The 14,738-nt window shown below is 47.7% G+C and overlaps 1 protein-coding gene across 1 annotated transcript in view; it reads left to right on the top strand.

The window, feature by feature from the left end:
• The window catches only part of LOC147101075 (integrin alpha-8-like), a 135,281-nt gene that overhangs the window by 35,997 nt on the left and 84,546 nt on the right, over positions 1 to 14,738 (top strand). The window contains exons 5-6 of the mRNA XM_085966230.1: positions 9,344 to 9,393; positions 11,825 to 11,870. Coding sequence (XP_085822356.1) covers positions 9,344 to 9,393; positions 11,825 to 11,870 — 96 coding nt within the window. The remainder of the gene's footprint in view (positions 1 to 9,343; positions 9,394 to 11,824; positions 11,871 to 14,738) is intronic.

The raw sequence follows: 14,738 nt of genomic DNA, 5'->3' as shown, positions 1-14,738 counted from the left end.
CTCACAGAATCTCCCGCTCTGTTTACTCACAGAATCTCCCGCTCTGTTTACTCGCAGAATCTCCCGCTCTGTTTACTCTCAGAATCTCCCGCTCTGTTTACTCACAGAATCTCCCGCTCTGTTTACTCGCAGAATCTCCTGCTCTGTTTACTCACAGAATCTCCCGCTCTGTTTACACAGAATCTCCCACTCTGTTTACTCACAGAATCTCCCGCTCTGTTTACACAGAATCTCCTGCTCTGTTTACACAGCGAATCTCCCGCTCTGTTTACTCACAGAATCTCCCGCTCTGTTTACTCACAGAATCTCCCGCTCTGTTTACTCGCAGAATCTCCCGCTCTGTTTACTCACAGAATCTCCCGCTCTGTTTACTCACAGAATCTCCCGCTCTGTTTACTCACAGAATCTCCCGCTCTGTTTACTCACAGAATCTCCCGCTCTGTTTACACAGAATCTCCCACTCTGTTTACTCACAGAATCTCCCGCTCTGTTTACTCACAGAATCTCCCGCTCTGTTTACTCACAGAATCTCCCGCTCTGTTTACTCACAGAATCTCCCACTCTGTTTACTCGCAGAATCTCCCGCTCTGTTTACTCGCAGAATCTCCCGCTCTGTTTACTCACAGAATCTCCCGCTCTGTTTACACAGCTAATCTCCCGCTCTGTTTACTCACAGAATCTCCCGCTCTGTTTACTCACAGAATCTCCCGCTCTGTTTACTCACAGAATCTCCCGCTCTGTTTACTCACAGAATCTCCTGCTCTGTTTACTCACAGAATCTCCCGCTCTGTTTACTCACAGAATCTCCCGCTCTGTTTACTCACAGAATCTCCCCCCCTGTTTACTCACAGAATCTCCCCCCCTGTTTACTCACAGAATCTCCCGCTCTGTTTACTCGCAGAATCTCCCGCTCTGTTTACTCACAGAATCTCCCCCCCGTTTACTCACAGAATCTCCCGCTCTGTTTACTCACAGAATCTCTCCCCCTGTTTACTCACAGAATCTCCCGCTCTGTTTACTCGCAGAATCTCCCGCTCTGTTTACTCACAGAATCTCCCGCTCTGTTTACTCACAGAATCTCCCGCTCTGTTTACTCGCAGAATCTCCTGCTCTGTTTACACAGAATCTCCCACTCTGTTTACTCACAGAATCTCCCGCTCTGTTTACTCAGCGAATCTCCCGCTCTGTTTACACAGAATCTCCCGCTCTGTTTACACAGCGAATCTCCCGCTCTGTTTACACAGAATCTCCCGCTCTGTTTACTCAGCGAATCTCCCGCTCTGTTTACACAGAATCTCCCGCTCTGTTTACTCAGCGAATCTCCCGCTCTGTTTACACAGAATCTCCCGCTCTGTTTACTCAGCGAATCTCCCGCTCTGTTTACTCACAGAATCTCCCGCTCTGTTTACTCACAGAATCTCCCGCTCTGTTTACTCACAGAATCTCCCGCTCTGTTTACTCACAGAATCTCCCGCTCTGTTTACTCACAGAATCTCCCGCTCTGTTTACTCGCAGAATCTCCCGCTCTGTTTACTCACAGAATCTCCCGCTCTGTTTACTCACAGAATCTCCCGCTCTGTTTACTCGCAGAATCTCCCGCTCTGTTTACTCACAGAATCTCCCGCCCTGTTTACACAGAATCTCCCGCTCTGTTCACTCACAGAATCTCCCGCTCTGTTTACACAGAATCTCCCGCTCTGTTTACTCAGCGAATCTCCCGCTCTGTTTACTCACAGAATCTCCCGCTCTGTTTACTCACAGAATCTCCCGCTCTGTTTACACAGAATCTCCCGCTCTGTTTACTCACAGAATCTCCCGCTGTTTACTCACAGAATCTCCCGCTCTGTTTACTCACAGAATCTCCCGCTCTGTTTACTCACAGAATCTCCCGCTCTGTTTACTTGCAGAATCTCCCGCTCTATTTACTCACAGAATCTCCCCCCCTGTTTACTCACAGAATCTCCCGCTCTGTTTACTCGCAGAATCTCCCGCTCTGTTTACTCACAGAATCTCCCCCCCTGTTTACTCACAGAATCTCCCGCTCTGTTTACACAGAATCTCCCGCTCTGTTTACTCACAGAATCTCCCGCTGTTTACTCACAGAATCTCCCGCTCTGTTTACTCACAGAATCTCCCGCTCTGTTTACTCACAGAATCTCCCGCTCTGTTTACTCGCAGAATCTCCCGCTCTGTTTACTCTCAGAATCTCCCGCTCTGTTTACTCACAGAATCTCCCGCTCTGTTTACTCGCAGAATCTCCTGCTCTGTTTACTCACAGAATCTCCCGCTCTGTTTACACAGAATCTCCCACTCTGTTTACTCACAGAATCTCCCGCTCTGTTTACACAGAATCTCCTGCTCTGTTTACACAGCGAATCTCCCGCTCTGTTTACTCACAGAATCTCCCGCTCTGTTTACTCACAGAATCTCCCGCTCTGTTTACTCGCAGAATCTCCCGCTCTGTTTACTCACAGAATCTCCCGCTCTGTTTACTCACAGAATCTCCCGCTCTGTTTACTCACAGAATCTCCCGCTCTGTTTACTCACAGAATCTCCCGCTCTGTTTACACAGAATCTCCCACTCTGTTTACTCACAGAATCTCCCGCTCTGTTTACTCACAGAATCTCCCGCTCTGTTTACTCACAGAATCTCCCGCTCTGTTTACTCACAGAATCTCCCACTCTGTTTACTCGCAGAATATCCCGCTCTGTTTACTCGCAGAATCTCCCGCTCTGTTTACTCACAGAATCTCCCGCTCTGTTTACACAGCGAATCTCCCGCTCTGTTTACTCACAGAATCTCCCGCTCTGTTTACTCACAGAATCTCCCGCTCTGTTTACTCACAGAATCTCCCGCTCTGTTTACTCACAGAATCTCCTGCTCTGTTTACTCACAGAATCTCCCGCTCTGTTTACTCGCAGAATCTCCTGCTCTGTTTACTCACAGAATCTCCCGCTCTGTTTACTCACAGAATCTCCCGCTCTGTTTACTCGCAGAATCTCCCGCTCTGTTTACTCACAGAATCTCCCGCTCTGTTTACTCACAGAATCTCCCGCTCTGTTTACTCACAGAATCTCCCGCCCTGTTTACTCGCAGAATCTCCCGCTCTGTTTACTCACAGAATCTCCCGCTCTGTTTACTCGCAGAATCTTCCGCTCTGTTTACTCACAGAATCTCCCGCTCTATTTACTCACAGAATCTCCCCCCCTGTTTACTCACAGAATCTCCCGCTCTGTTTACTCGCAGAATCTCCCGCTCTGTTTACTCACAGAATCTCCCCCCCTGTTTACTCACAGAATCTCCCGCTCTGTTTACACAGAATCTCCCGCTCTGTTTACTCACAGAATCTCCCGCTGTTTACTCACAGAATCTCCCGCTCTGTTTACTCACAGAATCTCCCGCTCTGTTTACTCACAGAATCTCCCGCTCTGTTTACTCGCAGAATCTCCCGCTCTGTTTACTCTCAGAATCTCCCGCTCTGTTTACTCACAGAATCTCCCGCTCTGTTTACTCGCAGAATCTCCTGCTCTGTTTACTCACAGAATCTCCCGCTCTGTTTACACAGAATCTCCCACTCTGTTTACTCACAGAATCTCCCGCTCTGTTTACACAGAATCTCCTGCTCTGTTTACACAGCGAATCTCCCGCTCTGTTTACTCACAGAATCTCCCGCTCTGTTTACTCACAGAATCTCCCGCTCTGTTTACTCGCAGAATCTCCCGCTCTGTTTACTCACAGAATCTCCCGCTCTGTTTACTCACAGAATCTCCCGCTCTGTTTACTCACAGAATCTCCCGCTCTGTTTACTCACAGAATCTCCCACTCTGTTTACACAGAATCTCCCACTCTGTTTACTCACAGAATCTCCCGCTCTGTTTACTCACAGAATCTCCCGCTCTGTTTACTCACAGAATCTCCCGCTCTGTTTACTCACAGAATCTCCCACTCTGTTTACTCGCAGAATCTCCCGCTCTGTTTACTCGCAGAATCTCCCGCTCTGTTTACTCACAGAATCTCCCGCTCTGTTTACACAGCGAATCTCCCGCTCTGTTTACTCACAGAATCTCCCGCTCTGTTTACTCACAGAATCTCCCGCTCTGTTTACTCACAGAATCTCCCGCTCTGTTTACTCACAGAATCTCCTGCTCTGTTTACTCACAGAATCTCCCGCTCTGTTTACTCACAGAATCTCCCGCTCTGTTTACTCACAGAATCTCCCCCCCTGTTTACTCACAGAATCTCCCCCCCTGTTTACTCACAGAATCTCCCGCTCTGTTTACTCGCAGAATCTCCCGCTCTGTTTACTCACAGAATCTCCCCCCCGTTTACTCACAGAATCTCCCGCTCTGTTTACTCACAGAATCTCTCCCCCTGTTTACTCACAGAATCTCCCGCTCTGTTTACTCGCAGAATCTCCCGCTCTGTTTACTCACAGAATCTCCCGCTCTGTTTACTCACAGAATCTCCCGCTCTGTTTACTCGCAGAATCTCCTGCTCTGTTTACACAGAATCTCCCACTCTGTTTACTCACAGAATCTCCCGCTCTGTTTACTCAGCGAATCTCCCGCTCTGTTTACACAGAATCTCCCGCTCTGTTTACACAGCGAATCTCCCGCTCTGTTTACACAGAATCTCCCGCTCTGTTTACTCAGCGAATCTCCCGCTCTGTTTACACAGAATCTCCCGCTCTGTTTACTCAGCGAATCTCCCGCTCTGTTTACACAGAATCTCCCGCTCTGTTTACTCAGCGAATCTCCCGCTCTGTTTACTCACAGAATCTCCCGCTCTGTTTACTCACAGAATCTCCCGCTCTGTTTACTCACAGAATCTCCCGCTCTGTTTACTCACAGAATCTCCCGCTCTGTTTACTCACAGAATCTCCCGCTCTGTTTACTCGCAGAATCTCCCGCTCTGTTTACTCACAGAATCTCCCGCTCTGTTTACTCACAGAATCTCCCGCTCTGTTTACTCGCAGAATCTCCCGCTCTGTTTACTCACAGAATCTCCCGCCCTGTTTACACAGAATCTCCCGCTCTGTTCACTCACAGAATCTCCCGCTCTGTTTACACAGAATCTCCCGCTCTGTTTACTCAGCGAATCTCCCGCTCTGTTTACTCACAGAATCTCCCGCTCTGTTTACTCACAGAATCTCCCGCTCTGTTTACACAGAATCTCCCGCTCTGTTTACTCACAGAATCTCCCGCTGTTTACTCACAGAATCTCCCGCTCTGTTTACTCACAGAATCTCCCGCTCTGTTTACTCACAGAATCTCCCGCTCTGTTTACTCGCAGAATCTCCCGCTCTGTTTACTCTCAGAATCTCCCGCTCTGTTTACTCACAGAATCTCCCGCTCTGTTTACTCGCAGAATCTCCTGCTCTGTTTACTCACAGAATCTCCCGCTCTGTTTACTCACAGAATCTCCCGCTCTGTTTACTCGCAGAATCTCCCGCTCTGTTTACTCACAGAATCTCCCGCTCTGTTTACTCACAGAATCTCCCGCTCTGTTTACTCACAGAATCTCCCGCCCTGTTTACTCGCAGAATCTCCCGCTCTGTTTACTCACAGAATCTCCCGCTCTGTTTACTCGCAGAATCTTCCGCTCTGTTTACTCACAGAATCTCCCGCTCTATTTACTCACAGAATCTCCCCCCCTGTTTACTCACAGAATCTCCCGCTCTGTTTACTCGCAGAATCTCCCGCTCTGTTTACTCACAGAATCTCCCCCCCTGTTTACTCACAGAATCTCCCGCTCTGTTTACACAGAATCTCCCGCTCTGTTTACTCACAGAATCTCCCGCTGTTTACTCACAGAATCTCCCGCTCTGTTTACTCACAGAATCTCCCGCTCTGTTTACTCACAGAATCTCCCGCTCTGTTTACTCGCAGAATCTCCCGCTCTGTTTACTCTCAGAATCTCCCGCTCTGTTTACTCACAGAATCTCCCGCTCTGTTTACTCGCAGAATCTCCTGCTCTGTTTACTCACAGAATCTCCCGCTCTGTTTACACAGAATCTCCCACTCTGTTTACTCACAGAATCTCCCGCTCTGTTTACTCACAGAATCTCCCGCTCTGTTTACTCGCAGAATCTCCCGCTCTGTTTACTCACAGAATCTCCCGCTCTGTTTACTCACAGAATCTCCCGCTCTGTTTACTCACAGAATCTCCCGCTCTGTTTACTCACAGAATCTCCCGCTCTGTTTACACAGAATCTCCCACTCTGTTTACTCACAGAATCTCCCGCTCTGTTTACTCACAGAATCTCCCGCTCTGTTTACTCACAGAATCTCCCGCTCTGTTTACTCACAGAATCTCCCACTCTGTTTACTCGCAGAATCTCCCGCTCTGTTTACTCGCAGAATCTCCCGCTCTGTTTACTCACAGAATCTCCCGCTCTGTTTACACAGCGAATCTCCCGCTCTGTTTACTCACAGAATCTCCCGCTCTGTTTACTCACAGAATCTCCCGCTCTGTTTACTCACAGAATCTCCCGCTCTGTTTACTCACAGAATCTCCTGCTCTGTTTACTCACAGAATCTCCCGCTCTGTTTACTCACAGAATCTCCCGCTCTGTTTACTCACAGAATCTCCCCCCCTGTTTACTCACAGAATCTCCCCCCCTGTTTACTCACAGAATCTCCCGCTCTGTTTACTCGCAGAATCTCCCGCTCTGTTTACTCACAGAATCTCCCCCCCGTTTACTCACAGAATCTCCCGCTCTGTTTACTCACAGAATCTCTCCCCCTGTTTACTCACAGAATCTCCCGCTCTGTTTACTCGCAGAATCTCCCGCTCTGTTTACTCACAGAATCTCCCGCTCTGTTTACTCACAGAATCTCCCGCTCTGTTTACTCGCAGAATCTCCTGCTCTGTTTACACAGAATCTCCCACTCTGTTTACTCACAGAATCTCCCGCTCTGTTTACTCAGCGAATCTCCCGCTCTGTTTACACAGAATCTCCCGCTCTGTTTACACAGCGAATCTCCCGCTCTGTTTACTCACAGAATCTCCCACTCTGTTTACTCACAGAATCTCCCGCTCTGTTTACTCGCAGAATCTCCCGCTCTGTTTACCCGCGGAATCTCCTGCTCTGTTTACACAGAATCTCTCGCTCTGTTTACTCAGCGAATCTCCCGCTCTGTTTACACAGAATCTCCCGCTCTGTTTACACAGCGAATCTCCCGCTCTGTTTACTCACAGAATCTCCCGCTCTGTTTACTCACAGAATCTCCCGCTCTGTTTACTCGCAGAATCTCCCGCTCTGTTTACTCGCAGAATCTCCCACTCTGTTTACTCACAGAATCTCCCGCTCTGTTTACTCACAGAATCTCCCGCTCTGTTTACTCACAGAATCTCCCACTCTGTTTACTCGCAGAATCTCCCGCTCTGTTTACTCGCAGAATCTCCCACTCTGTTTACTCACAGAATCTCCCGCTCTGTTTACTCACAGAATCTCCCGCTCTGTTTACTCGCAGAATCTCCCGCTCTGTTTACTCACAGAATCTCCCGCTCTGTTTACTCGCAGAATCTCCCGCTCTGTTTACTCACAGAATCTCCCGCTCTGTTTACTCACAGAATCTCCCGCTCTGTTTCCTCACAGAATCTCCCGCTCTGTTTACTCGCAGAATCTCCCGCTCTGTTTACTCACAGAATCTCCCGCCCTGTTTACTCGCAGAATCTCCCGCTCTGTTTACTCACAGAATCTCCCGCTCTGTTTACTCGCAGAATCTCCCGCTCTGTTTACTCACAGAATCTCCCGCTCTGTTTACTCACAGAATCTCCCGCTCTGTTTACTCACAGAATCTCCCGCTCTGTTTACTCACAGAATCTCCCGCTCTGTTTACTCACAGAATCTCCCGCTCTGTTTACTCACAGAATCTCCCACTCTGTTTACTCGCAGAATCTCCCGCTCTGTTTACTCGCAGAATCTCCCGCTCTGTTTACTCACAGAATCTCCCACTCTGTTTACTCGCAGAATCTCCCGCTCTGTTTACTCACAGAATCTCCCGCTCTGTTTACTCACAGAATCTCCCGCTGTGTTTACACAGAATCTCCCGCTCTGTTTACTCGCAGAATCTCCCACTCTCTTTACTCACAGAATCTCCCGCTCTGTTTACTCACAGAATCTCCCGCTCTGTTTACTCACAGAATCTCCCGCTCTGTTTACTCACAGAATCTCCCGCTCTGTTTACTCACGGAATCTCCCGCTCTGTTTACTCACAGAATCTCCCACTCTGTTTACTCGCAGAATCTCCCACTCTCTTTACTCACAGAATCTCCTGCTCTTGTAGATGGTACACACTGCAGCCACGGTACGCCGGTGGTGGAGGGTGTGAATGTTTAAGGTGGTGGATGAGGTGTCAATCAAGCGGGCTGTTTTGTCCTGGAGCTTCTTGAGTGTTGTTGGAGCTGCACTCATCCCGGCTCCTGTGGAGAGTATTCCATCACACTCCTGACTTGTGCTTTGTAGATGGTGGAAAGGCAATCGAGAAAAAGAGCAACACAAATGGGAGTGAAAAATGAGGGCCAGGAATTCAAAATAAAAATAACAGCCAGGTTGGAAGGGCAGTGATGGTTAAAGAGTGGGCAGCCTCCTGAGGTAATGGAGTGGGGAACAGGGGGAGAAGGAGGGCAGGGTAGAGGTGGGCAGTTGGAAGTCAGATAGCAGAGGCCCACGATAAGAGGCGGGGGACAGGGCCTACAGCTGCAAACTCCATGAGTCCTTTGAAAAGAAAAGACTGAGATGAGGAGAAAGTTCTTCACTCAGAGAGTTGTGAATCTTTGGAATTCTCTACCTCAGTCTTTGAGTATATTCAAGGCCTGAGATCGATAGATTTTTGGACTCCAGTGGAATCAAGGGATATGGGGATCGGGCGGGAAAGTGGAGTTGAGGTTGAAGATCAGCCATGATCTTATTGAACTGCGGAGAAGGCGCGAGGGGCCGTACGGCCTACTCCTGCTCCTAATTCTTACCTTCTTATGTTAAAATGCTGATTTCCCAGTGCTGGGAAACCAGTGAAGATCATAAGGAGACAGAGTTGCTAACAGACTATAGCCTAACTTGTTGCTTAACTTGCTGGTATATTTTGTATCAAAATGGAATAATTGAAGGCTTGTGAGCATCTAAAGCTTCTGGGGCCGGAGGCAGCACCCGAAATATCTGGCCATAATGGCCACAGTTTACACCTTCAGCATCTGCTTGTGTCTCTCCTCTCAGGAACCTCTGGGGAGGAGTCAGGAATTGTTTAAAATGCGGCAGGACAATCGAACAACAAAAGCTTTGTGATCTGGAATTGCGCCCTGTGTGCTAAATGATTAATCACAATGGTCTTTATTTCTCAGTTCCAGACCAGCGTTTTTGCGAAGCAGGATGGAGCAGTGAAATCACAGAGGTAATACGCCAACGCTGTATTTATCCACCCTTCATTGATATAATAATTTCTGTTCTTGCAATATTTTTGTTTCTGTAGGTTCGACACAAATAAGTTTGGAAATGAACCTGAGTGGCATTATTGTAGGAATATTTAACATGTTCATAACAATCCCTCCCTCCACTATTTGAACAGAAGCACTAATCGGTTTATTAAACAAGCCAACACCTGCATTAAAATAGCGGAGAAAGGAATTTGATGCAAATGTACTGTGCGTTCATACAATAATATCACTCACTGTCATTTATAGTCTATGGCGAGGGGAAATCAAAGGCTGGGTCACTCCTAAACATACTGGTGTGCCTTCTCATTATTGTTGGCTGCATGTAGTGACACCACTATTCCCGGCCAGAATGGAGATGTTTGGGTAATTCCCCCCATCAATCACGCCTGGAGCCCACACTGCTGTAAGTGACTGGGATTGATTTTACGCACATCATTTGTATTATGTAACTATCACCCACTCACCACATTTTGCTGGAGATAAATAGTTCTGCTTTTATCGGGAGACAGTGCTGTATTTTCGGTCATGAGTTCTGTTTGCTGTAGCTCATAGAGACTCTTTTTAAATAGACTCTATAGACTGTTTGCTGTAGTGCACTGTTTAAATAGACGCTGTTTGCTGAGTAAACCATCCCACCTCCAACTCATTGGCTGACACAATGGTGCCAATAGACACTCTGATTATTGTTTGTAAAACAGTATTTGTTAAAACCTGGGAGCAGGACAAAGGGCACCCACCCAGGCCTCGTGGCTAGAGAATGCAGGGAACTCCGAGGCGATCTAAGGGGAGGGGGGAGTACAATAAAACAAATTAAAGATTTTAATTGGAAGAACAGAAATAAATGAATTGTATGAGAGGCGTAAAGCATTCATAGATAATTTTGGAATATTTTGATTATTATTTTTGTAGGTAGGCAAAACTGAAAAGGTCCATCACCAGTTAATTTTACTTTTTATTCATTCATGGGATGTGGATGTTGCTGGCAAGGCCGGCATTTATTGCCCATCCCTAATTGCCCTCGAGAAGGTGGTGGTGAGCCGCCTTCTTGAAACGCTGCAGTCCGTGTGGTGAAGGTGCCCCCACAGTGCTGTTAGGGAGGGAGTTCCAGGATTTTGACCCAGCGGTGATGAAGGGATGGCCGATATATTTCCAATTCAGGATGGTGTGTGCGACTTGGAGGGGAACTTGGAGGTGGCGGTGTTCCCGTGCGCCTGCTGCCCTTGTCCTTCTAGGTGGTAGAGGCCGCCGGTTTGGGAGAATCACCCAGTGGGAAGAGTTGTAATGAACCAGTGCACTGAGATACCAGGCTAACAGCGGGTTCTCACGCAGGATAGCTCATTCTCCTGCCTGAGGGTTACAATTCCCACGCTGTGCGTTGTTTGTAGTTTTCACTTAATGAGACCTCAAGGAGGAGGGATAACCCAGCATTCATAATGAAGTGAACGTCCTCTAAAACTATTCGGCCTACAGACTTAATAGAAGAGGTTCGCTAATTGCGAAGGATGCTGGGACACCCCAGCTCCATCTTTGAGAGAAACCACGACAAATGCCGGGAGTTGTCAGGACAGGCTCATCTGCGACGACCTTCATGTTGAATAGCTTTTAATATGAAGAACAAACACTTGGCCAAGACACTAGAGGGCTGTCAGTGACCCTAGCATGAGTCAGGAGGGAAGAGGAGAAAGTTAGGGCAGAAAAAAACATCACATTAACAAACCATTTAAGTAGCTACTTGTGGGTAGTGTTACTGTAGTGCCCTGCATTGACAAGGCAAGAACACAGGTACTGTTACTTATGCCCCTATTATACTACAATCTACCTGCTGAATTTATCGCTATGGTGATGTAGCTCAGCAGTAAAACTTCGATACAGGTTCAGTTCTTGATTCCCTGCACAAACTCCATCAAAACCCACCGTAAGGTGGTGAAACATGGCACTGCCTCCACTGAAGCCAATACATCATCCCAGAATACAATGCATGTCATGGCATCATGATGTGCATTGGAACCAACTTGAGCCCAGGTCCGCCCGCTCATGACAGTACAGGGCAATAAATGTGTGGGTGGCCAGATTATACCCAAAGTGGGCTCTCTGTCATCCTCCGGAACTGGAGGCACCTGTGAACTTTGCACAGCAACATATGCGATGCCACCCATAAGGGCATGAGGGGTGCGCCACTGTGCTCTGAGCTTCAGAGAAAGCTGGGGCAACCCAGAGTGTGCGGTGAGTGAGCTAATATTATTTTATGCGCCTCACTCATGTTGGCAGAATAGAGCAGCAAGGGCCAAGGTGGAAGATTTACAGGCCTTCAGTTATCAGCAGTTGTCTGTGCTACCCACATGCTGCAGTGCTCAACACCTTGTAAGAGCTTAATTCTTTTCATTTTAGGCAGGAGAAATACTAATGGGAGCACCTGGCAGCTTCTATTGGCAAGGTAAGGAATTCTAATATCAAGTGCCCCCGCCTTAAGTTACAAATAGTAACACAGGCAGGGAGACATTTTAAAAAAACGTATCTATGTATTTAGAGTAAAATTTGGGGAATTCCCCTGAATGGCTCAGCAGGTTCTATATTCTCACGACTCGCTGTGTAAAGATGTTTCCCCTGAATTCCCTATTGGATTTATTAGTGACTATCTCGCACTCTATTTATTTCATCTCACCCTATCAACATATCTTTCTGTTCCTTTCTCCGTTATATACTTGTCTAGCTTCCCCTTAAATGCATCTATACTATTCACCTCAACTACTCCTTGTGGTAGCGAGTTCCACATTTTCACCACTCTGAGTGGAGTGGGCCTTTGGTGTAGCAGTAGCATCCCCGCCGCTGGGCCAGATGGCGTAGGGTTTCGAACCCCGCTCCAGACAGTCCCGGCAAGTGGAGTCGGAGCTCCGGCTCTAAATTCTGGGTTGACATCCAGTGGGATACTTGCGTCCGTGGGTGTGGGTGCCCCCCTCCCCTCATATGGGTTGTGGGAGCCCGTAAAACCCTCCTGCCATAGGACTAACCACCCTAATGGCTGGTACGAAGATGGTTACGGTCACAGAAGGAGCGTTAATCGCGGCCAGAAATCCTTCCACCACTTCATACAGTTCCCCAAAGGGAACAGTATGAAGACACGTATGATGACGACCACTCTGAGTAAAGAAGTTTCTCCTAAATTCCTTATTGGATTTATGAGTGACTATCTTATATTTAAGGTCCCTTAGTTCGGGTCTCCCCCACAAGTGGAAACATCTTCTCTGTGTCTACCCTATCAATCCCCTTTGTAATTTTAAAGACCTCTATCAGGTCACCCCTCAGCCTTCTCTTTTCTAGAGAAAAGCGCCCCAGCCTGTTCAATCCTTCCTGATAATTGTACCCACTCATTTCTGGCATCATCTGTATAAATCTTTTTTGCACTTTCTCCAGTGCTTCCACATCCTTTTTGTAATATGGAGACCAGCGGCGTGCACAGTGTGTGCGGCGGGCAGAAAGCCGACGCTCATTACTAGCCGAAATTGTGCCCCTGCCATAAAGGCCCAAAAATTGCCGTGCCGTGCCCCCGCCTGAAACAAGCGATGGGCCCTTTGCGGATGCAAGTAAGCGGTCCGTCGCCTGTCTGAGGCCCCCACTGCAAGACTGGTTCACCCCGGCGACGACCGCGCTCAGGAAAACCAGGCCTACATGCGGCCGAACATGAGGCCTTAAAGGCACCGCCTGTTAGGCCTGCAACCGACGAGGTAAGATTTGAAAATACACTTGCCTGAATGTGGAGCCGGGAGGCGCAGGAGTGCTTTTGGACGTGACAGGGTGCCATGAAATGCAAATTCTTTCTTTAATAGTGAATATACTTTGAAATCCTTATATGTATAAGGGAAATGGTTGCTCTTTCAAACTAATGCTTGCCTCAGTCATTGGACTGGGTTTAACTGTTATGCCTGACATTTTTATTGCTTTCTACGCGTTTCAGGCTTATTTACTTTAACCTGAACTTTACAATCACTATTTATTATTTAACACTGATTACATGACAGTCAAGTGGAAAGAGAGTCCTGTGCTGCCATTCATCTTCTTTCTTGTACTTTTCTCATACACTAAATAATCGCTCATGTTTAAAACAGTTGTTGCAACAAGATACTTACCTTTTCAACAACTCTTAATTGTTGCTCATTAGCATAATAAAAGAATGGAGTATGAATAATAGTTCCTGATTTAAATATATTGCCCTTGGAGTGACATACTTGCGCTGTTGTTATTCCACTTAATCTCACCTGTGGAGAATTAATGCTTAGGCACAGCTTGTCTCTCAGCCGGAACAGCGTCCACAACAACTTGCACTTATGTAACGTAGAAAAACGTCTCACTGCGCTTCACAGAGGCATAAGGAAAAACTAGGCGCTGAGCCAAAGAAGGTGAGGTTAGGAGGGTGGGCAAAAGCTTGGCCAAAAGAGGTGGTTTCTAAGGAGGGGCTTAGGGGAGGAGAGTGTGGTTGAGAGGCAGAGGGATTTAGCGAGGGAATACTAGAGAGTGGGACCTAGGCAACCGATGGCATAGCCATCAATGGTGGCGTGAAGGGGGGGGGGCGGGCGCATAAACGGCAGAAGTCAGAGGAGCAAAGAGTTCAGGGTTGGGGGGTGGTGTTGTAGGGCTGGAGGAGGTTGCAGAGATAGGGTGGGCGAGGGCATGAATGATTTATAACATGTGAATGAGAATTTTTAAAGTTGAGGCATCAAAGGACTGATAAGCCAATGTAGGTCAATGAGGACGGGGTGATGGGCGAGTGGGACTTGTTGTGCGAGAAGTTAAGGGCAGCAGAATTGAAGGTTATGGAAGGTGGAGGATGGGATATTACCCAGCAACAATAGGAGTATTTGAATTGGCCGCAGCACTCCTGGGAACCCCTGGCCGATAAGCGTCCAATTGTGGAGGGAAGATCTGTCTCGGCTGCGCTGCCCTCCATGGCGAAATAGCCTGCCAGTACTCTGTCTGGGCTCCCACATGATGGTTGGTCACTTGGATGAGGTACTAGCAGGCTAGCAGCACCTTTGGAACCATCTCCGGCACGACTCCGTACCTTTTGGAGCGAGCGGGAGAAAAGGCAATACAATTGGAGGGAAAAGAGAGAACAACTTATCTACCAACAATGTAAGTCAGTGTCCTATCAGACTTCATGGACTCCTCACTGTAAGACTCAATGACCTACTTCCAACTCTAAGGTGTTTATTCAATAATACAGAAACATTAATACAAAAGCAAAATACGGTGGATGCTGGAAATCTGAAATAAAAACAGAAAATGCTGGAAATACTCAGCAGGTCAG

Source organism: Somniosus microcephalus, chromosome 24 (genome assembly GCF_052327205.1).
Source record: "Somniosus microcephalus isolate GS21.2 chromosome 24, FLI_Smic_1.0, whole genome shotgun sequence".
Taxonomy (NCBI): Eukaryota; Metazoa; Chordata; class Chondrichthyes; order Squaliformes; family Somniosidae; genus Somniosus; species Somniosus microcephalus.
The sequence above is the reverse complement of the archived record's forward strand: the minus strand, read 5'-3'. Positions and strand labels throughout refer to the sequence as shown.